This window comes from Ostrea edulis, chromosome 7 (assembly GCF_947568905.1).
Source record: "Ostrea edulis chromosome 7, xbOstEdul1.1, whole genome shotgun sequence".
Lineage (NCBI taxonomy): Eukaryota > Metazoa > Mollusca > Bivalvia > Ostreida > Ostreidae > Ostrea > Ostrea edulis.
The window spans coordinates 67,052,590-67,079,967 of record NC_079170.1 but is presented as its reverse complement, the minus strand read 5'-3'; the positions used below and the strand labels follow the sequence as shown (position 1 = coordinate 67,079,967).

Below are 27,378 nucleotides of genomic sequence, written 5' to 3'. Positions count from 1 at the left end.
CTGGAGTTTGAAAAATACGCCTTGGGTTAAGGAGACGTATTTTTTTCAAAATACGTGTACGTCTCAAATTTAACCGTATTTTCAAAACTACGTAAAACTCTTGTACGCCTGGATTTCTTTGATTTCCAGGCGTAGTACGTCTAAAAATTTCATACAAGTATTTATTAAAAAGTGCATCTTGCATTGTTGTTATTGGAAATGTTTCTTTTTATATATAAGAATGAGGAAAATCAAATTTAGATAAATATTTATGGCATTGAATTCTATGGGGGTGGGTATTATTATGTAATGTAAAAAAAAATTCTCAGATTTTGAAGTTGCTCCCATGCAATTAGATACTGTGTTATTTTTAACCAAACATTCAACATTGTTGTTTCACACACATACACACCCGTTATAAAAGTCAACACATGTACATAAATTAAGGTAGATCGATCTTCATGAGATGTCATCGATCATAGGTTTTTGAAAAAATATTTTATCAAATGAAACTTTGCGCATGATGGAGATATTTCTTTCAGAGAAATTTAATTGAACGGATAAAAAAAAATTGGTAAATTCTTGTTATGGATTTTTTTTTTCATTTTCAACCATCACACAAAGTTGGAACTACCTTAACAGAAATAAATAAAATGTGAAATTGCTTTCAAGATTTCAGTTTCATTCAGCATGTTCAGTATGTTTGAATGATTGCACAAATTGAATCATACACTTTCTCTATGAAAACATGAAATAAAATTAATCATTTACCACACATATCTGTAGAAAATTCTATTTTTCTAATTTTTACAAAGGGCAGATAACTTTGAAGTCTGAAGTGCATAAAGACTAGCTTCTAATCATTTACCATACATGAAAATATATTCTACTTCAATTTCATCATTATTTAACAATAGATATTATTTTCAATTGATTTAAATCCTTCAAAATTGCTGATTATCCCTTCGTTTTACATTGAATACATTAAAACACTAATTCTAATATCTTTTACGTACTGGTATATTTCTGAAAGAGCAAACCTAATTATATACATAGGTAATAAAACTGGCATTCTTAAACAGTTGAGTTTAAGGCAGAGTCAAACTTTATTACTCCAAAGATTTTTTGTGAAAATGGCCATTGATACCGATAATTGTAGCAAGCTTAAATACTTTCTCATATTTAACAGAAAACTGCCAAGTGAGAAAGAGACCTACAATGAATATTAACCATCTGGTGCTGTACCACTGAACTACATGTATCTGGTCTGGTAGTTGAATTGGTACATCCACCCTAAAAAAATTCTAGTCTCAAAGATACTGCATATCAAACAAGATGCTATCATTATCTTACTGATTTCACAAAAAAATTCCGACTCCCATAACTATGTATTCAATGACAAATCTGATAAATCAGGCCTTCCTCTGTGAAATCAAGTGTAAAGTTCATGAAATTCTTTTCAAAGAAACAACTTCATTGACATAAAATGATACCTATAGGACACCTGTCATTAGGCGAGGCCTAACAAAGACCTACTACGATTACATAGACTACATTTTCACTGTCCATGTTCTAGTGTAGTAATTTGGAAGCAATTCTCTTCTGAAACTGCATCCACTGTTGCATAGCCTTTGGATCAAGTTTGGAAAGCGGTTCTTTGGCTTGACTGAACGATGGCCAATCTGTGACAACACGATGTCCATCTTTTAGCACACACTCTGCAATTCGGCTGATGTCCCTGGATTTGTCAATCTCTGGTCTCTTCCTTCCAGCCTTCACTGTATAGTTTACTTGCATAAGTTTTTGCTTCATCGTATCAATTACTTGCGTAGACATTGTCACCACTTTGGCTGAATTAAATGACTTATTAGCTCCCTGTGTATTGAGCTGAGTTTTTATCTTTTTGATCTGGAGTTCCACACAATTATCATTAGGTACATTTTGGTCAACTCCTCCCATCAAATTCTGACAAATGTTCCACTTGTACTCGAAACTATCTCTTGGGCTAAGAATGGCAGCTATGTATGCAATATACCTCCATAACCATAATTTATATTTGGTATGCCCAAGCGCACCTGCGTAGAGCCATTCAAATTTTGCATTACGAAAGCAACGTTCACCATCCCCCATTCGATATGCATCACAAGTGTCATGAAGCAATAGGGCCATCCTCATGAAACTAGAAACAACACTGTCAGAGCTTTTTGGTGGTACGCACTCATGAAACTGCCACCGATGCTTCTTCTTGAGATGATTCCTAAAGTGACCCTCAGTTAGATAGTGTTTATCACATAGTGCACACTTAAACCCATTCACGTCTTTCATTTCACCAACTTTTTGACAGTCTATATCTAAATGCTTAACATTGTCACGCAGCACTTCTATGTAGCTTGTATCCTTGATTCCTAAACTATCCATCACAATTTCAGCTTGATCATATAGCCAGTCCTTCTTTTAATTTTCATTCATGAGGGAAAATAGTGGGAGGTTTGGTGGTTTGTCGTCTAAATCATTCATGTTGTGTAAACTCATAAATGCTGCAACCACATATCCACTCATTACATCCATGATGTATGTCATGTGTGACCTAAACAATGCAGTGATTCATATTTTTAAAAGAGCATTTGGGATAATCCATGATATGTACATACAACAAGAAATTTTTCATTACTGATACATGTCTGCATATTATTAAAGTTTTAAATGCGAATATAATATAGAGGGGAAATCTTTTAAAATGGTTAAGGTGACTCAGGTGAGCAATGCAGCCCATGGACCTTTTGGATTATTCATTGTAGAAAGGGGGCCACTTTAATACAATAAATGTGGAATGTCATTCTTTTTCAAACACTAAAACTTCAATGAAGACAATTTACTATTACCTTAAGTCTTTGGTCACTTGTTCAGCTCCTGATACATTTCTTCTGTTGATTAGGTTACGAAGCTGATAAAGACTGCCACCATCACCACTGCTTTCCTCTTTGTAAAACTCTTGATATATGCCCTGAAGTAAATGATTCAGAAATAACTAAAACACATTTAATTTCCTATAGTATTGTACTATCTATTGATAAATAATATGTTATAATTCAGGGGATTGCAACCAATATTTTGATTCATTATGTCTACAACATTACTTTGGTAAAGAAAAAAAAGTTGAATTATTTCCTGTCAGTTATTGGTACTCTGTAATGTTTGTCAAATTGGATTGACCTACCGTAGAATGAAGTAAACCAAAAACAGTAAATTCCAATGGTGAAACGTCACCTAACATAATAAAAAAGGAAACAGTTAACAACATACATCATAAGACATGCACAGTATGACAAACTGGAAATGAATTCACATGACACGAATTTGCAATATGTCAGAAAGCTTACATATAAATTTCAATTTCTCTAGTCCAGTGGCTCTTGAAAATATTTTTTAATGACCCCACCCTAATTTTGCATTATCTCCCCTTTTACAGGGGCATGGCCATTCATTTAAACAAATCTGAATCCCCTTCAACCAAGAATGATTTGTACCAATTTTGATTGCAATTGGTCCAGTGGTTCTGCATAGAAGAAGTCGATAATGTGATAAGTTTACAGACAGAGAGACAGACAGCGGGTGATCAGACAAGCTCACTTGTTAGATTTCTCCACCATTTCTATCAACTTGATGTATACAAAGTTTGGAAAATTATTTTAGAAAAATAGTGATGCATGTGATTTTTTATGAAATTTTTTTTAGGATGATAAAAACTGCTCAAGAAAGTAATTTGTAATTGTATTACCAAATCTACTTAAAATCAGATCTTCTCCAGTGTAACGGTAAGAGAAGATCTGATTTTAATTAGATTGTGTATTATCACATGCATCACTTTATAAACTGGAAAAGGAAGTAAAACTCACAAATTAAAGTAATTACAATACTACCATCAGAAAATTCATCTGCCTGTGTAATCCTTCAGGTCTATGTATTACACCAAGTAACTTTTCATCGCAGGTCTCATTGTTTCTCATGGCTTGTTGTGCACTCAAAGCTCGTTCATTGGTCAAAACATCACCACCCAGCACTACCTTTTCAATGTTTTCATTGATGTGTGGCACTGCTAAAGAATGCACTCTTTGCAGTATACGAATCATTCCATCAGAGGAATTTTCACTTTCATCAATTAAATCACAGTTAATGAACACAGACTTCTGGGAAGTTTTTTCAATATTTGGGTGCTGGATGTTATTTGGAAGGAGTCTCTCGAATTGCCTCAGCTCCTCGATATACTTTGTTAATATTTTTGCCACATGGAATTGTGTATTTTTCTGATATTCTTCGATTTCATCTTCAGATGGAACAAACTCACAACTGTCAATCGTTTCTACATCAGCTAAGGATTCATCTGTTGGAAGATCCTTGTCAGTTATTCTTTTCTGAGTAGCAAGCAGAAGAAACCAATGCCATGATTTTCTTTGTCTATCTAAAGTCATATTAGCTGGACTAACAAGTATATCAACATTGTCACCTAAGATTTCAATGGGTGGAGATGGATTTTCCTTAGTTTTCCGAATTTTCTCTTTCAAAAAAGACACCACTTTTCCTTGATTTCCTGAGGAGTAAATGATCCCTGGGTTGGAGTTTTGATTTGCACTAGCATTAAACTGCACAGTGACTGGTTCCTGAGTCACACCTCTCATCTGTGAATGGTAATTCATTGAAAAAGTCACTTCACTGTCTGCACTGGTATTGGATGTTGATCTTTTAGAACAATCCCAAAGCTCACGAGTTGTTAAAGTATCTAACTGCACCCCACATCCATTTGACAACACTCTAGGGGTCCTGGGCATGTCAAATTTTTCAAACAAAACTGGCTGAGTTTTAGGTTTGAACAATACATTCATTTCACTCATTTGATCTTCATACTCCCTAATGAGTTTGGTTGCAGTCATGGCATCTCGCCTCTCAGAAACATACTTGCCAACTGTTTCTTGAACAATCTCTTCTTGTTGTCTTACAATGTCTCTCTTCTTTCTGTGTAAAGCACTTGGAGACACAGATATCCCCAGGTCATGTAACACTGATATTGCCTGAAATAATTAAAATTAAGGATGAGTCGTTTTCAATTTTGTTTCAGCAAGAGGCCCACAGGCCTTAGTGGTCACCTGAGTATTTGTTCCAAGGACTGTGAAATGTACCAAAAAAAATTCCTGATCTTAATATCCAAGCTAAATTCTAAATAATTAAGATTCAGCAGTTTGTTGTCATGTAGAAACAATCATAATAGCCTTTAATTATTTAATGAGTATTACACATTTTAATTAGCATACAGGTCAGCTTATATTGATGTGTTTATATGACTTAATTCAATTCCTATCTTGCATAGGTTTTTACATTTTTGAATTGACATCACAATGATTAATATACTAGTATAAAACTTTTCACAACACATGTTAAGATTGAATAAAATTTATAACTTAATTTGTAAAATATATTTTTCATAAAAATATTAAAGAAAAAAGCATACCTCTTTGGTGGCACCACATTGATCCAATATCAGTCCAATAGTGTACTGCAGTCTTGATAGGGTGTTGTTTCTGCTGTACAACAAAACTGAAAACCCAGTGCAGAGGCTTATCAGTTTATGCCCTTCAATTTCACTCTCTTTAAAATCCTTTGATATAACACTTTTTAACAATGATGCAGTAATAGGAGCTCGCTGGTTGAAATATTGCAGGAGACTTTTCCAGTCTTTAATTTCGGTGTTGTAATGCAGCTGATTATCTTCTTTTCTGCAAATTTCGCTGATTTCCTTGCGTATCTCCTTACAAATGACTTGAACTACAATTTTCTTGTACTGGTCTGTCTTCATCAAGTGATGTACAAAAGTTTTACTTTTGTTGAACATAGCTCTGCATATTGCTTGTTTGATGGGATCATGAACAACTGAGGACCTATATTTGCTTCCATACTTTACTGTGATCTAAAATTATGCAAAATGTCTTTGTTATTTACAGACCTTGGTCAATATATTTGCATGGTAATGGCAGACACAAACATCAGTCTGAAAATTTAATTTTTTGTTTTGTTGTTAGCACTTAATTCTCTTAGTTTAATGAAAATAATCATGTGCATATATCTAGGGATGGGCAAAATGGATCTGAGTGATGCTTTCTTAAAGAAACAAGAGGCCCATGGGCCACATTGCTCACCTGAGTCACCTTGGCCCATATCTGAAGACTTTCAATATATATTTGCATGTAAAACCTTAGTCCCTATTATGGTCCAAACTACCCTTTGCAAACTTGAATCTACACTATGTCAGAAAGCTTTCATGTAAATTTCTTTGGCCCAATGGTTCTTGAGAAGAAGATTTTTAAAGTTTTTTCCTATATTTGTATGTAAAACTTTGACCCCCCCCCCACTTGTGGCCCCATCCTACCCCCGGGGGCCATGATTTGAACAAACTTGAATCTGCACTATGTCAGAAAGTTTTCTTGTAAATATCAGATTTTCTGACTCAGTGGTTATTGAGAAGATTTTTAAAAATTTTCCCTATATATTTGTGTGTAAAACTTTGATCCCCCCTTGGGGCCCCATCTTATCCCCAGGGGCCATGATTTGAACAAACTTGAATCTGCACTATGTCAGAAAGTTTTCATGTAAAAATCAGCTTTTCTGGCTCAGTGGTTCTTGAGAAGAAGATTTTTAAAGATTTTTCCTATATATTTGTATGTAAAACTTTGATCCCCTATTGTGGCCCCATTCAACCCCCGGGGCCCATGATTTGAACAAACTTGAATCTGCATTATGTCAGGAAGCTTTCATGTAAATCTCAGCTTTTCTGGCTTAGTGGTTCTTGAGAAGAAGATTTTTAAAGTTTTTCCCTATATATTTGTATGTAAAATTTTGATACCCCCTTGTGGCCCCATCCTACCACCGGGGGCCATGATTTGAACAAACTTGAATCTGCAATATATCAGGAAGCTTTCAGGTAAATTTCAGCTCTTCTGGCCCAGTGGTTCTTGAGAAGAAGATTTTTAAATGACCCCACCCAATTTTTGCATTTTTGTGATTATCTCCCCTTTGAAAGGGACATGGCCCTTCATTTGAACAAACTTGAAAGCCCTTCACCCAAGGATGCTTTTGGCCAAGTTAGGTTGAAATTGGCCCAGTGGTTCTGGAGAAGAAGTCGAAAATGTGAAAAGTGTACGGACAGACAGACGGACGCCGGACAAAATGTGATCAGAATAGCTCACTTGAACCTTCGGTTCAGGTGAGCTAAAAACTAAATGTGTGAAAGCTTGGCTGCCCGAATGTACAAATTATAAGGTTCTAAGAGGGAGACAGGAAAGGTCATCAAGGGACACAATTTTCAGGGAATTAGATGACCTTAACTTTCAAGATATTTTTTAAGAAATCGAAAATTCTTTTGGAGATCATATAATAGTAATTTTTATCAAAATTGATGGTATACTAAAATAATGTTCATGTCAAGATTATTTTTATGATAATTTTTACAAAATTCTGCAAAAAATAATGGATCTATAATCTAAAAGTACACATCAAATACACAATAATATACTAATTATTATTAAATCAGTAAATAGTTTGAAATGGTTTCATGCATGATTTGCATATCAATTATTAAAGAATTAAGAAAATCAAGTATTTCAATATAATAAGATAAGGATATGAAAAGTTAGAAGCCTAATGTCATCTACTTATATGTAAAAGGTATGTATTTTGAAATTTTTATTGCAAGGATCTGTAGAAATTTGGCATATCTACCTTTCCTGTAAATTTCATTAGATTTCCTTTATTAACGTTAAAGTTCTATAATACGTTTTTCTGTTATATCCTATCAAATTTAAGCACACGTGCAAAATTGTAATTTTGACCATGCTAAACAGTTAAGGTCTCAAGTTATACCAACGATATAAATATCAAATGATTTCATTGAGAAATATAAAAATAAAAAACCCAACTTAGATTGCAAAGGAGAACATTTGAGGACAAAAATGTCACAAGAAGGAAGAAGAATAATAAACAGAGTAAAAACAATATGTTCCCAAACTTTGTTTGGGGAACAAAATTAAGTGTCATGATTTGAGTAATTTAAAAAAGAAAAGAGGCACAAACTGAAATTATTTGTCAATGAATTTCAAGTTAGTTGAAATCATTTTTCCTAAGTAATGTTATGTTGTATATACATTGAAGTTAATAAATACAAAAGGGCATTATAATCAATAAAGAAACATTCCTACAAAATACCATGACACAATATATGGTAATATATCATTAAAATCACCAAGACAGTTTGTAAATCATGTAAAATTGGTCAAGTATGCTTTGCTTCATTTTTTCATTCACCCACAAACAAACATTTTAGATGTCAGTACCACATAGAGATAAGTAGGTACAGAGGGCCAGGGGTTATATTACAAGACATTGATGTAAGAGCATCTTATTTAAAAAAAAAAAAAAATAGAACAATATTTTTTTCAAGAAATTGCCATCACTCTGCTCTGTGTAGTGTCAGTTGAAATTATGTCAGCCATTACCATACCAATACTTTTTCGAAGTCAAGATAAACAAAATTATACTGGTGACAATATATAACACCTACTCCAAGTAAATAGAGCTTCGATTAACTTTCCATATATATATATATATATGTCAAAAGTAGTTTGCCATGAACCGCAAGCATGCTGGAGTAAATTTAATATACACCATCTCCCTTCAATAGTTTTGAAATATATGTATCAACATGATCTATTTGTTTTCAATGCCTACCAATGCAATTTTTTTTTACATGTCAGGTGTGTGTATACACAGTATTTGTTTAATACAAATACAATATTTATTGACACAAACACAATTACAATAATTGGCAAAGGCCCATTGAACACCATACATAATGTTTACAAATTTTTATTGGATTAGTTTCTTATAAATTTCACAGTAATTTTTAAGACTTAATGTATATCACTGTTTAAATATATACATGTAACATGTATCTTTCAATGTCCAGAAAAAATATTTTTCTGTTTAATATTATAGATATTTCTAAGGTAGGTGTTTCTTAGCTTACAATAAGATTTGTACATGTATTGAAAAAGAAATGAATTTCATCCTCAATCACACCAGTGTGGCAAGCATTACCACATCTTTCATTATTTATGTGAAATTATATCTACCACTTTCTAAATTTTTGCAATATTTTATGTGAACTCAATCTAATTCTACTGAGAATTATCTCTCAGATCTTTTCCTGAGTAAATCAACAAATGGAGTTCTTTTTCTCATTTTCTCTCTTTTTGTATATATATATTATAAAATATTGAAGTTTTTCTGAACCAAAGATTTTTTTTCTGATTACTCCTGAGTGCACTGGTCAATGATTCTTTGTTAAATTATTTTTGGTAAAAGGTGTTGAAATTGAATATTTTGTAATGTTTGAAAATCCCAAATTCCAAGTACTGTAATCACTTGTGAATTGGTAAAGTTTAAAAGCCAAAGAATCAGAAGTTATCAGGTGATTCCAATATTTTATACTTTATATTTTAGAATGAAATTTGGACCTAAGTGGTAGTCTGTTAAGTTCTGCCAGACAACCAGCAATAGGATGTTTTGCAGTGCATTCCAAGGATATCTTTAATGAATTTTTTCTATCTTTGAAATACTTTTGAATGAGAGATTCACTCCCCATATTTCACTACAATAAAAGTAATAATATTTTAATATTACCTTGACATCAAATTCCTTTTCATGGTATAACTTAGTTTGTGAATCAGGTTGTACACTGTCTACAACTAAGGGCTGAATTTGTTCATCCAATACATCTGCAGCTTGCTGAGATCTCTCTCCTGCTGATTCATCTCTCAATGGCTTTATGGAATCAGCTGGGTCACGCACGTCACTAGCTCCAGGAGAATTTGGGAATGACAACAAGCGTCGGACCTTTAGTTTACGGGGTGTTGGTGTGGTTTTTTTTTGTCGTCCCCGTTTTTTAATGACAGGTGTAAGTACTTTGCTACCGACAGCATTTTTTAATTCTGCCAACAACTCATTCCGTTTCTCGGTCAACTTCGCTACTTTCGTTTTAATGTCGTCGTCAATTCTGACAAGTCTATTTAACTTGTTAACACAAAACTTGCAAACGTAACCGTCTTCTTCCAAGTTCAGTTCTAAAAATAACTGACAAAAATCTACATTTGATTTCACCTGTCTGTAGGATTTTTTGTCTTTGATAATTTCGCTACATATTTCACAACTTTTCCCTTGGTTACCTTTTTGCATCGTAAACATGAGCCACCATATTTATCTCCGAAGCAGAAGATCAATAGGTATATGTAACCGATGATTTCATTGGATAAGAAAAGGTCAAAAAGTTCATGCATATTTAATGAGAAACGAGCTATTTGAATAGGATTGACCCACGGGTGATGATGGAGATAATCGAATAGAAGCACCCGTGGGTAACCGACGATGAGGTGGAAGTGACATTCAGAGATGTGAAAAGGAAAAACATTTCATTAATATGTTCAAACCTAAACTCAATAATTCAGTTTAACGTTATCATATTTGTAAATGAAAATGTTTTCACGCATTACTTTATAATGACATCACTGTAAACACTATGTTTTAACGTTCAGTGTCTTATGACGTCGAAATTTGTTTTGCTTTACTATGACGTCACAATGAACAATACGTTTCAACAGTCAGTATGTAATGACGTCTAGATTTGTTTAATTTCAACGTTCCGCTGTTTGTGACGTAACGTCGCTATGTTACTAAATGTAAAGCTTCTGAAGATTTGAAATGAAAGCGCTAAAGCTTTACTAAACGTCTTCGTGTTTCATTTTTATTTTTTACTTATATATATATATATATATATATATATATATATATATATATATACAGCGACTGTGTGAGATTGCATCAGTGTGTATAAGTAGCGCTTTAGGAGCATAACAAAACTTCCTTTTTAGAGAAGTCGTTGTGGCCGAGTGGACTTACGCACTGGTTTGACAATCTTGCTAGGCGGTAGGTGCAGTACGTCGCTGGTTCGACCCCGGACTGGGGCGAAAATTTTCAGTACCTAGTTGTGATTATTTAGTGCTTTATATATATATATATATATATATATATATATCCAATAATAAAAGTCAAGAAACACAAAACTCGAATAACATTTCACTGTTAGCGCTTTCGTCTTTAATGCCTCTTCAGACAGTTATGAAATTTATAACTGTCTGAAGACGCATTAAAGCCGAAAGCGCTAACAGTGAAATGTTATTCGAGTTTTGTGTTTCTTGACTTTTATTATTGGATGTATTTACTGTATCAAATACCAAATTCTTTATTTACAAACTATATATATATATATATATATAACTTTTTCTTGATTTTTTTTTAAATACAGGCATTGTCTAAACCATAATATCTGATATGATTTTTAAATGCCAAGCTCAATAATATGATTTCATGATGTTTAGTAGTCTATTTTGACAGCAGTATGAAAATGAATTATTTCCTAGCCTGCTCTTGGAAGATCTGACCTTTCCTATTTGTACTTTTTCTTCATTTCTGAAAAGTTGGTCATATGCCCATTTCTAGGAACTGTCTCCGTTTTTGGAAGAGGAGTGTCTGTTGTAACTTTGAAATACTTTTGAAAGAAGTAAATCTATTTTTTTAGTGAAATAAATTATATTTGATGTTTACCAATTTTCTGGATTGATGAAAATATGCAAAATACATTTTGGGGTTTTTTTTTCACTCGCAAAAAGCTGCGATCACATGTGATTTTTCACTCGCTATTTCAATTTTTAACTCGCATTTAGTATTTCCCCTTCATTTCGTTGCCTGTATATTGGTGAAACTAAAACTACATCTAGTTTCCCCAATATATTTAATTTATCCTTTGTACTGGATTTACTTACATTTTTCTATTTCGATACTGGATCTGTCTTTGCAGCATCTCCTTGGTGTCTACTAAGAAAATTACTGAAATTAGCCAAACTATGGTTGGACAAGTACACATTCAAAAATGATTTTTTATTCATTTACAATCACAAAAAATTTCCAATTTCTTTTTTGTTTTTTGGTAAAGACATGGGTATAAAAGAGTGTCTGCTCTAGTTGAAGAGAATGAACAGCACCTTTTAAACATCAATTGATACTGCCTTAACATGATTATGTATAATATACTTATGCCTGTTATTATATCAAAACTGCAACTGTGTTTTCAATTGTACTGTTCAAGCAGAATAGTTTTAATTTGATTATACATTCAAGTATAACATACATGTACCTGCTGTTAACATCTGTGAACTGTTCTGAAGATGTCAAAGATGCTAAAAATAAAAATTCAAGGTTGAATGACACTAAATGACTGAGTTATGACAAACATCATAGTAAATATATATACATGTACTCTCAAGATTATTCTGATGGTCAAGCAAAAAAAAAAACAACCTACCATTCTTAGAAAAAACCCAGAATCATTAGTCAAGTCCGAAATGTAATCGGTTATACCACCCAGTCCGGTAGCATCAGCAAAAAAAAAATTGTTGATGGCATAAAAAGGAAAGCTAAAAGCATGTACTTATGAATTTAGTATCAACAGGGGATGCTTACTCCTCCTAGGCACCTGATTCCACCTCTGGTGTGTCCAGGGGTCCGTGTTTGCCCAACTATCTATTTTGTATAACTTGTAGGAGTTATGAGATTGATCACTGTTCGTTATCTTCACCTTGCATGTCTATTATTGTAGCGGGCAGTCAGGTTCGATCGCCAGTGGCTAGATAGCTCAGTTAGTAGAACATCTAACTAGAGATTCAGGGGCCCCAGGTTTGAATCTCGGTCTGGTCCATTGTATTTTCTACCTTCCTGTTACATTAATACATTGGAGATGAATATGTAACTGGGTTAATTGGAGATGAATATGTTACAGGGACAATGTGATAAAACTCAAAATTCCCTGGGTGTCTTGCTTCTAAGGTCAACATCATTTGTCGAAATGCACATCTGGTGCATCGAAATTGGTACCGTATAAGTTTTACATTATGACCCCTGGGTCGAGGCCTCTGCTGGTGGACTGTTAGGTCCGGAGGGTCTCTACAGCCCAGTAGCTAAGTACTTCGTTACTAGCTTGAAAATACGGATGTATATCTAATTGCTGTTACAAAATTTAGAAATTCATTTCAAAATTAAGGATTATCTCCCTCACGCATAGCTCTTATCCTTAAACGAATTTGACTCCACTTTTATGTCACACTGTTTTTGCCTCTAATAGGTCTAAAACTTCATTGTTATATCGAATTTCAAACATTTCGGTTGAGCATCACTGAAGAGACATAATTTGTCGAAATGCGCATCTGGTGTATCGAAATTGGTACCGTATTAGTTTTACATATGAACGAGTTGCAAATCGAACAAATTGTTATAGCATCGCATCTAAAGGTCAGATGGTCGAATGTCAGACAAAGTGATATAACATCAACTTCTTCCTATGATCCATATGGGTTACGACATCACATAATTAAACTTTTTGCAGACAGACTTACAAATGGGTGAATGAACAGACATATGTGGTTACTGCAATGATTTGGCATTTCATAGAAGGCCATAATTAAAACTATAAATATTTGAAAGTATTATTTTGTTCAGAGATAATATGTATGCTCTTTGTCTCCTATAGCAACCAGTACTTTGATAGTCATTATGGAGACTCCCAATCAATGGGCATAAGGTAGACCACAAAAAAGGTGAATACTGAAGTGTATATTGGGTATTTCTATCAATCTAATATGAACATTAATACCCCTATAAGGCCAAACTAAGACGAAAATAATTAAACAATTCCCCATTAAAATCAATTTGCATATGAACTATTAAGGGAGTGTTAAATACCTTTCCCTAGTTCCTTCTCTATGGCCTTGTCAGAATCTACATGAACTACCTGAAAGACAAAACAAAAAAGTCCCGGTCATACATGTATGACCCCTGGTCATAACTAATCTTTGAGAGAAATATGGACACTCGTTCATTTTCTATTAGAATATATATTATAGACCTATCATGAATTTTGAAGTTTTGCCAGTGACCTTAAACTTGTTCTTATGACCCTGGGTCAAGGTCATTATACACCCTTAGGTCATAAACAATCTTAAAACCAAGTATGAGCTTCCAATGATTCTCAATTTAAAGTTATTGATAAAAAAAATGTTAATACTTTTCTGCTATTGACCTTGAACTTGTCGGAATGACCTTGGGCAAGGTTATAACACACCCTCAGCTCATCTTTATACCAAGTATGAACTTTCAGTGGTTCTCCATTACAAAGTTTACATTGTAATAAATTATTAGACAGTATTTTATCTAGTTCTCACATTTTTAAGCTGTCAATGTCAGATATTAGGCTGACAACAAGTTGTCTTGCAATATTAGGACTGATCTGTACTTTCAAATCAAAAGAAAGCAATAAAAAAAAGTTAATTTTTACATTTCATTCTATAAGAATTATCAAGGTGGCTCACTACACCTTGAAATAGTTTTTCAAATCAGTACGAATTGATTTGATCACAAAAGATATAATGTATAATAAGTATATATGCAAAAACGGCAGAAAATATGCAATTTGGATAAAAACATGATTTTCAAAAAAATTATTTCAACACATATGGAAAGACTTTCTGATTTGAACTCGAGATCTGTTGTTCACCAGCCCACCGAGCTACGATGATAGAAAAAGAAATCGATTGATTGAAATCAATAATTTCACAAAACATTTAAGTCGCCATCTTGTGAGCAGTGTCATAAAAAGTATAAGCTTTAGTGCAGTGAGCTACCTTAAGTCAGAGGAGCTGAATTGGGAATTTCTAGTGTCAAAATTAGGACAAATCAACATTTTTGGGCATTGCATTGGGAATGGTACCATTTATTGGTACATGTACTAATAAGTGACATGAAAAAACAATCAAATATCACATATTCAACAAGAGGCCCCTGGGCCACATCGCTCATCTGAGTCACCTTAGACCATATTCAAAGATCTTCCCTTCATACTCTGATCCTATTGTGGCCAAAACTAACCCCGGGGAACGTGGTTTTTACAACTTGAATCTGCACTATGTCAGGACGCTTTCATATAAAGGTAAACATTCATAGCGCAGTGGTTCTTGAGAAAAAGATATTTAATGATTTTCCCTATACACTTTGATTTCCTATTATTGCCCCATTCTAACCGGGGGGGGGGGGGAATCATTTAAACAAACTTGAATCTACATTATGCAAGGAAGCTTTCATGTAAATCTCAGCTTTTCTGGCCAAATGGTTCTCGAGAAGAAGATTTTCCCGATATATATGTATGTAAAACTTTGATCCCCTATTGTGGGCCCATCCTACCCCCAGGGCTTATGATTTTAATAAACTTGAATTTCCACTATGCCAGGAAGCTTCCATGTGCATTTCAGCTCTTCATGCCCAGTGGTTTTTGAGAAGAGGATTTTTAAATGACCCAGCCCTACTTTTGCATTTCTGTGACTATCTCCCCTTTGAAGGGGGCATGCCCCTTTATTTGAACAAACTTAAAAGCCCTTAACCCAAGGATGCTTATTGCCAAGTTTGGTTGAAATTGGCCCATTGGATCTTGAGAAGAAGTCGGAAACGTAAAAGTTTACAGACAGACGAGAGACAACCAGAAAAGCTCACTTGAGCTTTCAGCTCAGGTGAGCTAAAAATGTTAAACAGGAAAATAGTGTAAGTTATGTATACACTCAGAGGGTAATACGGAAATATTTGGGGTTCTTATAAAATGCATAATGGCCGAGGTGTAAGATGAGCCAAATATGCAATAGTTTCAAGGACCCCATATATTTCCATATAGCCCCTCTGAGTGTCTGCATACCGATTTTATCATATTGATAATTTTCGATGAAGTAACAATTGCTTTAATAGTTACATTAAGATGTCATCTGATGCTTATGTGACGTCAGTTATTAGGGTCCTTGCGAGGTCAAGCATGTCAAGTGAAAGCAACATCTAAAATTTGATATTTGGTCAGTAGGGTATGTAGGTACCGGTATATTGATTTGGTATCGATTTAGTTATTCATGAGGAGGGGGCATATTAACAATGTCATGTCAGTAGGCAGCATAATGGTTTTAAACAGTATTATTCTGGACCCTGGTATGTTTTTTTCTAATCTTAATTTTGTCATTTCATATCATAAAGATATTGAGTAAGACTCTTCTTACCACAGTTCCTGACCCTCATGATTATAGAAGAAAAATCTGTTTTTATTCTTCCCTCTGCCACTGCCTTTGTTATCTTTCCCCCAACATACTAGAGGAGAAAATCTCATCTTGCATGTGCTGTAGTGCTAAACACACCAGACCCTGTATAAAAATTAATATAGAAATGCAATTTCCACAGTAGGTAAAAATAAGGCACAACAAATTTTGATACAGTACACTTAGATTATACTGAGTGCAAATGTATACAGTTGCATTTCCTTAACCTTCTTTTTTTTCTTCGTGTATCATTTCATGTTTTAACCATGAAATGTATGCTTCGTGCATTATTTCATAATGCTACAGCTACATTGTATATAAATCAATATTTAAAAGATTGATTTTAAAAATTTGGACTTTAAAAAGTGTTACACTCATTTGTGTTCTTCTGTTTATATTCCTCAATATATAGTCAGTGTAAAGTGACATAATAACAAAAAGAATAAGAAACATCTCATGTTTGAGTTACAACAGGAGATAAAATAGTACCTTTATAGTCTGATAATCATATACTCGATATCAAACTGTCCTTGTCTATGCCTGCTTCGCAAAAAACTTTAGCGTCAGAATCTGGTGACATCCTTCTTTTCTAAATAAAATATCAATGTCAATAAATATATATGTTTGTGTGTATGTCATTTTTATACAAAATTTCCCATTGCATGTACAGTTTATCAAATTGTCTTCCATGGCACAGTTTAAATTACACTGTAAGGTCAGAATGTTTGCTGACCATTCATTTCTCTAATATATTTACTATGTATAACACTTTGCATATACAGTGAATGCACTTCTTAATCTTCTGTAAATCTTTTTTTTTTAAAATACATGTATATACAGTACATTAATATACAACAAGGATAAGAGCAGCATGGCTGAAACATGATGCTTAAATAAAAATTGGCAGGTCAAACTTTAGCAAACACATAGACGTCGCGCACGCTGTTGGTGTCATAACGTATTTTATAGCATTACGGTAGCATTTACGCTGTTTTATATTAATAGAAACACCTTACTATACAAAAGTTGCATATCATTTTGACGACAATTTTACATTCTATCCATTCGATATCAATACATCTGATTAAGATGCGAATTATTAAAATGTATTAGCTTGGATATTCTGATATTTACGTAAATATTGCATGTAGACATGTAACGACGGTGTCGCACACACTTTACCAAAATGTTAATAGCTTTCTTAAAACTAGTGATACAAACATAAAAAATTGCAGAATACTTAAGATGGTGATGTTGATAATATAAGTCATTAAAATTATCATGTCACCTAATATGTACGCTGTAGACGCTGATTCACAATGCAAGAATGGAGGTGTAGATAAGCCTTAACGTTAGGAAAATAGACCATATCCATGACACATTTTGTAAGTACATTTGGATATTTGAGAGAATTCTGAATTATTTATTCAAAATTTGAATTAATCTTTCGATAAGTGATTTTAATATGAAAATAACTATACTTAAGAAACGGTGAATATTGTATTATAGGTGTTTGATATGTGGATTATTCAATGCAGTTATGCTCATTAGATTATGTGTCACAACGTCTCAAGTTACAATTTGAAAATGTCTGTTAATAGAGTTTTTTGGTTATATTGAGTTAACGATCTGTGTTAAATAAAAACGATTTTAGAAATAGGTTTTTATATTATTTTTAAATATATTTTTGAACAAAATTTTAACATGGCACGTAGTTTATTGTAAAAGTTAAAATGGTATCGAATGTATAGCTATGTGTCACAATGATAATTTGACGTCCAAAACGTCACAGATAATTAAGATATGTATTGAATTAAAGTAACTTAAGAATGCAGTTTTAGTAATGTGCACCTTTTGAACATCATTTACGGAATGTGCTAATCAAAATTTCATCGTAACAAAAAAATTGAGTTGATTCTGTTAAAATTTGTTTGTTTTTGAGACAATCTACAGAGTCAACACTGAATGTCACACCTTGCCGTAATCGTATTATGTTAATTGAAATTGAATAATTGTTTCAAAATCATCCATAGAGATTGATATTAACAAAAATTAAGAAATGTTATGATTTTTAATGAATGTGCATCTCTTGAAAAAGTGTTTTCTTTAATTCAAAATATATGCAGTCTAATAATTACAAAATTCCAACAAAAAATAAATGTCAACACGTTTTGTCACAGACGTAAAAAGAAGACCGTTTTGACGTTACGATGAACATGTGTTTGTAATTACATCTCATTACACGTATATCAAAAGAAATATCGGTTTTATAGCTACACAATACAGCATTGTTGTGATACATTTAATACAATAATACAACATAATGCTATTTAACATTGAATTAAAAAATATATTTGTATTTAGATAAACTCAAAAAGTTTTATAACGCATTGGTTATGTATACAAGTACATTTTCGTGTTATATTTACATATTACAAGAGACACAATCACATGCATATTGGCAGCTTCTGATCGGATACGAATGAGTAAAGAATAAATGAGGGGGGTGGGGGAGAGAATGCAACAAACAAAATAATGAATAATTTAGTCAAAGAGAAAACCATTAAAACACACACACACACACACACACACACACACACACACACACACACACACACACACACACAAAACTCCGCAAATGACAGTGGATCCAAACACCATTGCCCAATTCCAGGTACAAGTGCTAACAACAAATGTAAATTTTTGTCTTAGAAAGGGGACTTCAAATAAATTTATACATACATGTAACTTTGACACATTCTAGCAATATCATTGACATGTAAGAAAATAAAAGAGGACCTAATACAGATCCTTTGAGGGATTATAACAATCATGTAAGTTTGAATTAAACATGTGTTTCTATGCAATATATCATTTCATTTCTGTTTAGATAACTTTAGAACAGTTTTAGCAATTTATCACTAACTCTTAATAAGAAGCCCCTTATGTCATGCATGATTAAATGCCTTTGACAAATCACCATAAAGCATGTACATGTAGCAATGTTTCCTTTTAGCTTCTAAAAATTACATCCTAATTGCTCTGTTAACTTAGGAACGGACCGGGGTTAGTATTTATTTAAGGCCCACGAGATCAAGCTGCATGGACAATTTTCGTTCGTACTAATCATATGAAATCGACAAGTGGGGAGCATCATTCAAGTCCGAAGGCGGAATTGTTCGTGGAAAATATTTTGTTCAATGCCGGTGTTGTAGCATACAATTTCCCCCACATAGACTTTCCCCCCGGAAAAACGGGCCCAAGATAGACATTCCCCGCGGAAAGATGGCCCTGGCATAGAATTTCCCCCGAAGAAGAATTAACCGGGCCCAATCCCCCTAGGAAAAACCGCCCTCGTATATAATTTCCCCCTAAATGACAGTACGCCCCCTTCTTACATTTTAGCTATGTATCCGTTTCCAGCTCTACTACTAGAATTCTCCTGCTTATCTAGACCCAGGAATTTTGAGCAGGGCCTTGTGTATCACAATCATCATGTTATGTTTGTTTTTTAAAAAAGGAAATTATTCAAATCGTGTAATGGTATATCAAAATTCATTCATACATCTCAAGTCTTTGCTGGTATCTACCAGTATCTAACATTTGAAATAGCGAAGTTGGGAAGAAGTTAATGTCTTTTTAATTTAAAATTAATATTTGTTTCTTTCTGTAACTTTTTTTTGGTGATAACATGTACCTCTTTATAGCAATAATAACAAATTTCATTGATTTTTATCTTCAATTGCATGGGTTTGCTTCATTCTATATTTATTCAAAAGCTTCTACATGAGAAGAAAAATATTCCAGTCGATGAAATCCGGAAACAGGAGGGGGAAATTCTATACCAGGACGGTTTTTCCGCTCAGGGGGAAATTCTATACTGACTTTGTACAGAGGGGAAATTATATGCTGGGGCGCTTTTTCACCCTATGGGGGAAGATCTATCCCGGGTCCGTTTTTCCGGGGGGAAAGTCTATGCTACAGCATCGTTTTTCAAGGGGGGGGGGGGCAGCCGAAGAAGATTCGTATAAAGTTCTTGAAATGCAAACCAAAAATAAGGGGGAGGGGGGGTTAGGATCCTCATAAGCTAACACTGCCTCATATTTCCCCAGGCAATGAGGCTGGGGATTTATCCTTCATTACATGTCGTCACATCATAGCTTACACTCTTCTCACTCACTATACTACAATGACATATAGTGGGGAAGAGGGGGGGGGGGGGGGGGGAATTCACGGAAAACATCTTCATTTGAATATAGAAATAACATATATTGATCATTGTCAAAAAGGTCCCCCTTTTTTTTCTACGTCCCTGCATTGCCAAACAATCTTTTAGAATTCAAGGTTAACCAGAAAAATATCTGTAATTGTGATTATTTTATCAATGTTATAGATGTATTCTAAAAACGAAATGCAGAATGAAATTGTGATTTTGGAGGATATAGGTATGTATTCATCTCAAAATTTTACAGTGTAAGCCTTTGTGTTCACTTCATTGATGTGGTGTTTACACATATATACAAAACCCATCATGTATAGTATTAGAGGCAAGCACTGAATTATGGATAGTAAATTTCACTTAGTCCGCATGCATGCATGTAAGAATTAATTCATACCCAAATCTTATATTCAACATTTTATTTTTCTAAATTAACAGAAATCGTATATAGAAATAAATCTCTGTGTAACGTCGGTTGACGTGCTAATTAATGGCGCATACATCTGTACCAAATTACATAATTCTAACTATTCCTTTTTATTGTAGTCATTTCAGATTAATTTACAATTATTGCATGACAAATTACTGAAAATCACAAGATGAACGAAAACATTTTGAGAGAGATTCCAAGTAGTTTTTGTTGGTGAATATGGGCATGGCTAGACTTTCGTTTTCCACGCGTGCAAGGACTCGAGTCTCATGGACATTGAAGGCACTTATTTCACCTGAGACACGGACAGTAGACGTTGACAGAGTGAATGTGGAGGTAGGCCTAGAACTAATAGACCGTGTGGGCTGGGTTTCTGTGAACTGGCATAATGCACCGGATGACATAGGTGTATGAGGAATTTGTGACTGTTGTTGAGTGTGCAGTAATTGTTCAAGGAATGTGTAATTTTGTGTCTGGTCACATACACCTGGACATTATCAGGGACATTACAATCTGTCATTTTTTTGTACAAGAGCTTTGCAGACGCTAGTGTTTGTCAATCGAGGCGAGGTAAGTTGCAAGCTAGTTGTGTATTGATTATGACGTCACGGGATATGTCAAACTCCCCGTCGAGGCATCATTACGTCACCTACGATAGACCTCTCCTATGTGACGCACCACAATATACAGATTTGTATATTGTGAGTCCGCGATTATCACGCAGACAAATTACACTAAAGAAGTAGTTCGCAGTTAAAAGTCTGAAGATATCAATATTAAAAGCATTAATATAAAAGTATGGATTTTATTTTAAACATAAAATGATCAAAAGATCATTAAAAAGTAGGGAGACTCCGTTCAAATTATTGTGTAAAGTAATGAATTTGATGTTTACGTTCTTGTTTTGAAAGTTGGTTACGTTTGACGTTATGTTTTTTCGTCATTCTACAGTGACGTCACAGTATACGCGGCCTACAAAATCGCTATCCCATAATGCCTAAGTGGAAGAGTTTGGTTTGCGAGCAAACGAACTCTGGTGGAAGTTTGGGGATATGTAACTAGATAAACGTCACGTGATATGAAAGATAGAAATATCTTACATACCTTTCTTTCATAGAATCTCTGTATCTTACATACGTAGATATGAGAGAAAGACATTTCTCACATTATCACCAGTGTGAGATCGACTTTACTCGTGTGAGACAGCCATGTGAGATTTTTCTGTCTCACACTGCTGCGACGTCATTTGATTGTGACGTCATATATTTTCTATGATTTTCGTTACACGGTGAAGATTTACGTTACACGGTGAAGCAAACATATTTTGCATTGTTATTTTTAAATTTTAATGTATATAGCTTTATGTTGGACAACCTTGGGTTTTTTAGTTTACACTTACAGTGTAAACCATTTTCGGATACGCTCTTTCTGCCTATCTAATTAGTTTTTGCATCGAAGTTCAAATGAGGATTTTGATAATTTAGAATTTTCTCAAAGCTCCTAAATTTATGCACTAAACTGTAGGTAAAATATGAGAAAAATAATCCTTCATTATTAACTCGTTTGGGGTAGGGAAATTCCACCTCTGGAACAAGATTCGCTGTCTAGGACTCGGCAAAGCCTCGTCCTAGACTGCGAATCTTGTCCCCTCGGTGGAATTTCCCTATCCCACACTCGTACTAATGAAAGATTCTATTAATCTTACATACCTTTCTTTCATAGAATATCTGTATCTTACATACGTAGATATGAGAGAAAAAACCATCACTGTAGAGTGTAATATGTCTGTTACAACTAAAACATTCACTGGAATCACTTCATCCAAGGTAAAACACTTTTTTAGCATAGAGTGCTATAACTAGAAATCTTATTTCTAGACCAGAGCCCTAGTGTAAGCATATGTCATTATGAAGAAAGGTAGTTCTAAAGAACTACATTTGAAGAGGACCATTTTGTATTCAGGTATTGAAATCAGATTGAGTCGGACAGCTAGACAGATGGATGGACAGAAAGGCTGATCACTAAAGGGGCTAATCATTAAAATAGATCATGCACGTCATCATTAACAAAGGATCTTTGAGATCTAACACCAATGTAAGCTCTTCATCATAGTCAGTATGTTCATTTTAAAAGTGATTGTTTAAATACCAAATAAAGTTTCAATTATGATTTTTTAAATGTTTTTAAAAGATTAAAAACTGGGACTTAGAATTACTTACCCCACTTGATCCAAATATTTTTTACTGTTACAGAGCCCTACCACATACTGTCAATAAATGATGTCATATATCTCAAGAGACACTCAACTCTACTACAATATCGATCTTTATGAACAAGACTCACCGGGCAAAATAATTCTGATGATCAAATTAACTTGCTTGATGATCAAGTTAACTTGCTGGTACTTATGCATGTATTTGGGAGTATTTTGAGTTGACTCAATCTAGTCACAAATAAGGACAGATGTAAAATGACATATACAATTAACAAAAAAATCAAAAAAACATTGCCACTTTGCACACAAAACCCCTTTTTAATCAGAGGCACCTGAAGTATGGATTATTACTACCCCCCCCCCCTTTTCATAATTTTTTTTTTCGGTGGCAATAATTTCTCTGAAATGTGTGAATTCCCAGTCTATCTGATCCCTCTTTCGATTCATGTACATGTAATGGTTTCACGCTTTTTGTAAGCTTTAGAGATTGGCCTTCTACTGGTATAACAAAATACACAAGGTATGAAACAAAAATGTGTAAACAAACAGGGGGTCCCCGTTTCGGGGCACATTTTCCAAGTAATTACAGCGTTACCTAAGGAATTTTGGCAAGCGTTAGGTCGGGTAGATGTCATACTACAAGTCTCTTCAACTCAAAAACCATCTCATCTCTTTTATTTGACACAATCTTGCATGCATTGATCGGACAGGGCTTCATCTCTTCCACTGGCAGCTAAAAAGGAGGTCACAGAGTACGAATTCATAACGTGTCGCGTGATTGGTCTGCGAATAATCCCGAGACTCTTCGGATGATCCCAAGACTAAGCAATGTCTTTGCGAACTAATCACACGGCGCGTACAACAAATTCGTACTTCAGGTGCCTGTGTTTGTATAAATTTATAAACAACATGAGTTTATGAGGTATGCAAGTTATAAATGTACAAACAAGAGTATAATAATTAACAGATTTAATTTAGTATGCTCCTCAGACCTAAAATAGATCAAGGTAATCATTGCCTGGTCATGCTTAAGAATAATTGCTTGAACAATACACTCGCAGCTGGACACCAGATGGTGAATCATAATAGTCAACAGGTCAAATAAGGTCAAATCAAGCTTACCACAGTGGAATTGACAAATTTGTTTTGTACATATTTTCTGTACAAGTATGGCATTATTATTTTTTCCCCCCAATATACAGCTACTTGTACGTACCGTTTTCTTAAGAACAGCCGAAAAACATGCACTATGTAGGCAGTGTAAAAGGGGTGGGGATTTAGGGGTTTGTGAAAAATGCCTAAACGGCCATGTGTTGACATACATTTCATTCCCCCAATCTTTATCTTTTTATGAAATTTTGAACCAATACAATTATTGATAAATTATTAATACTTTATTAATCAAATACGTGCAATGTATCACTGTTTTAGATCCTTCAAAAACGCTTCCCAGTGCAAAAAGCAAAAACACGATTTGACAAAACAAACTAAAATCAACGTTTAAAAATATGACACCTATAATTATTACATACTGGCACACAGGTATAATGGGTCGAAACCATTTGAGGCAAAGTCACTCACTGACTCGGTGCAAACAGGTGATCGGGGCGAACACACCCGTTTTTAATGAAATGATGCTACATGATCTTGGATAATTAAACGTTGTGTTTTAATTGACAAACTAAATGCATGCAGTAACCTGCATACCTGGGATCATTTGAACTCCTAAACCTCCCTCTCCCCTGCAGGAAAACATCCACTAACCTAATCCAGACATTACTAATTTTACTTATTCAGATAAATGTTGCAAGTTGTAGTTTACAGTGGAAAAATCTAGCTACTATACAAATAAATGTTAAATACATATTTACTTCAATAAAATCAGTTTGTTAAAGTTTTAAAACCTAATCACAAGAGAAAACCCCACCGGATGACTGAATAAGCTTTTCTAAAAACCAAAATTTGTCAATAATTAGTAGTCCCGTGGGGATCCGGGTTAGAATAGGTCCTCAGTACCCCTTGCTTGTCGTAAGAGGTGACTAAATGGGGCGGTCCTTCGGAGGAGACTGCAAAAACTGAGGTCTCGTGTCACAGCAGGTGTGGCACGATAAAGATCCCTCCCTGCTCAATGGAGCAAGCCCAGTATTCCGACGGTCCGATAGTCCGACGGCCCGATAGTCCGATGGTCCGATAGTCCGACATGTTGACCATTACCAAAAATTTTGATTAATATAGTTAAAATCTATTCATGTCGGGCATTATTTTATGGAAATTACCAGAAACCTCCAAAATCGACACGGCCTGATTTTAAATCAGACAATCAATTTCTCACCAAAATTATTCAAGTGTGAACTAAATCAGAGAAACCCGATATTTATGGAAATTAAAAATGCTAACTCATGAAGTACAGGCAAAATATGTAGTAAATGACCCTTGCCATTGCAGAGAAATTCAACCAATTTTTACACGGACGGACAAACATCATCAAGCTTTAAACCGGATTGCTTTGAAATCTGGCCAAAACACAACTTTTTTTAATAAAAATAATCATTGCCTTTCAAAGTTATATTTAAGTCTCTCCGTGTCTTACTCCCTGACATGATAAAATTCTTCCATCATTTTGAGATCTAACTGACTAGGTCTTTGTGTATGAATATGAATTTAGTAGTCTATGAAATTATCATCAAGATAATGAGGCAAATGATATTTTGGTGAATGATGAAAAACTGCTACACGTGTTGTAAGTTTTAATCTTTATAATCAATCAAAACAAAATGAATGTTACAATGAGCTGCCGCGTACAGAAAATAGAATAATAATAAAAAAAACCTTCACATTAATGATATGATTTGGCAAAAGTAACATTCATTCATAATACTTGCAATAACCATGTTTGTTGGCAAAAAAAAAAAAAAAAAAAAAAAAAAAAAAAAGGGAAAGAAAAGAAGAAAAAAAGCCTAAAAAGCAAACAGAGCAAACAAAGGAAAAACAGAGCCCCGGTGTCGTTATCCAGGTGAGTCAAGACCTTATAAGAAGTGACTTAATTGTAGAAGAAGTTGTTACGATAAGGCGTGAAATTGCCCCAATTGAATTTTTTTTATTACAAATGAAGTATATTATGCTAGTAAATATCCCCTCTAAAAAAAGTTTGGAATAAAACTCAAAATATCACTAAGTAACCGATTGAGATTGTAAATAACAGTGCCATGCCATTAAATGGCGTCCGTAACGAAGAAAATGTTTACACTAGTTTATATCAAAGTTATTTTTAGGAAATGCAGCCGAGAAACAACATGTTTATTCCATTCCTAGTAAATTTATAATGTTTATAGCATTAATATCAAGATAATGTCAGCTAATACTGTAAATATTTGTTTGTTTGTAAGACTTTTACTGACCCCCCTTTTCGGTTTTCCGCTGTAGGACATCATTCTCCCCGCTGTCACCAGACCCAACTTATCAGAATACCTGTTACTCAAACACATACCTGTGGTATAAGCTGATGTTTGAAACATAGGAGGAATGCTGTTTTAAAACAACTTTCCATTTATCTGCTTTCTTAGTAAAAATGAGAATTATAACCAAATTTTCCCTTATTATGCATTTTTTTGCAATATAATTAACAGATACCAGTGACTAACAAATTGATCAAAAATGTAACATTATACAAATATTGCTGTTTTTGAGGTCAATACAGTGACTAAGCCGCCTGAGAAGTACAATATTCACCGAGCCCAAAGGACTTCGAAGATGACTAAATCATCTTATTGACTGAAAAAACAAACAAAAAAAACAACAACTCAGCAACATTCATTTTATTATATGATTTAATGATTAAATTATACAAACTCATTTTATTAATAATCTGAATAAACTCCGTGTACACCAAACAAAGTACCAAATATATGCTTAGACACGTGAAAAGTAAAGATTACGAACAGTGATCAATCTCAAAACTCCTATAAGGGATACAAAATAGATAGTCGACCGGTCCCACCCGCGTGGGCCCTATTTCTTGACCAGGTAAACAGTTATCTGTAGCCAAAATCAGTGTCTAATAAAGGTGTTTTTCATTAAATAACATGTACATTATGCAACAAAAAACTTGAAGACTGATAATCTATAATATGCTTGACAGAACATTCGTATGAATATATGTATCAAATGATATGTCAGAACAATCAATTTCCTATTATTGTACGTACATGTATATTCTTCAACTGGAGGCGGCGAATTTCTAGTTTACGTAATGGCGCCGGTT

At 34.0% G+C, this 27,378-nt stretch overlaps 1 protein-coding gene and 1 pseudogene across 2 annotated transcripts; both read right to left on the bottom strand.

Moving 5' to 3' along the window:
• Positions 1–1,551: 1,551 nt before the first annotated feature.
• Positions 1,552–2,562, bottom strand: LOC130046308 (uncharacterized; annotated as a pseudogene).
• Positions 2,438–10,434, bottom strand: LOC125657349 (uncharacterized). 2 transcript variants are annotated; one of them, XM_056145135.1, is made up of 6 exons: positions 9,706–10,434; positions 5,483–5,938; positions 3,900–5,045; positions 3,197–3,246; positions 2,862–2,983; positions 2,438–2,566 (listed from the first exon to the last, which is right to left on the bottom strand). In XM_056145135.1, exons 1-5 carry the CDS (start codon positions 10,264–10,266, stop codon positions 2,911–2,913), a joined length of 2,286 nt encoding a protein of 761 aa, XP_056001110.1. In that variant the 5' UTR covers positions 10,267–10,434; the 3' UTR covers positions 2,438–2,566; positions 2,862–2,910. The 2 variants fall into 2 exon arrangements, 1 of the variants encoding a protein (XP_056001110.1); XR_008797223.1 differs by lacking the exon at positions 2,438–2,566 and having other exon boundaries at positions 2,919–2,983; positions 3,876–5,045.
• Positions 10,435–27,378: the final 16,944 nt, after the last annotated feature.

Coding starts and splice junctions, on each gene's coding strand:
- LOC125657349 (XM_056145135.1), bottom strand. CDS start 10,266: ATGTTTACGATGCAAAAAGGTAACCAAGGGAAAAGTTGTGAAATATGT. Junction 5,939..9,705: donor AAAAGGAATTTGATGTCAAG/GTAATATTAAAA, acceptor GCATAATTTTAG/ATCACAGTAAAGTATGGAAG. Junction 5,046..5,482: donor AATGTGGTGCCACCAAAGAG/GTATGCTTTTTT, acceptor TAATTATTTCAG/GCAATATCAGTGTTACATGA.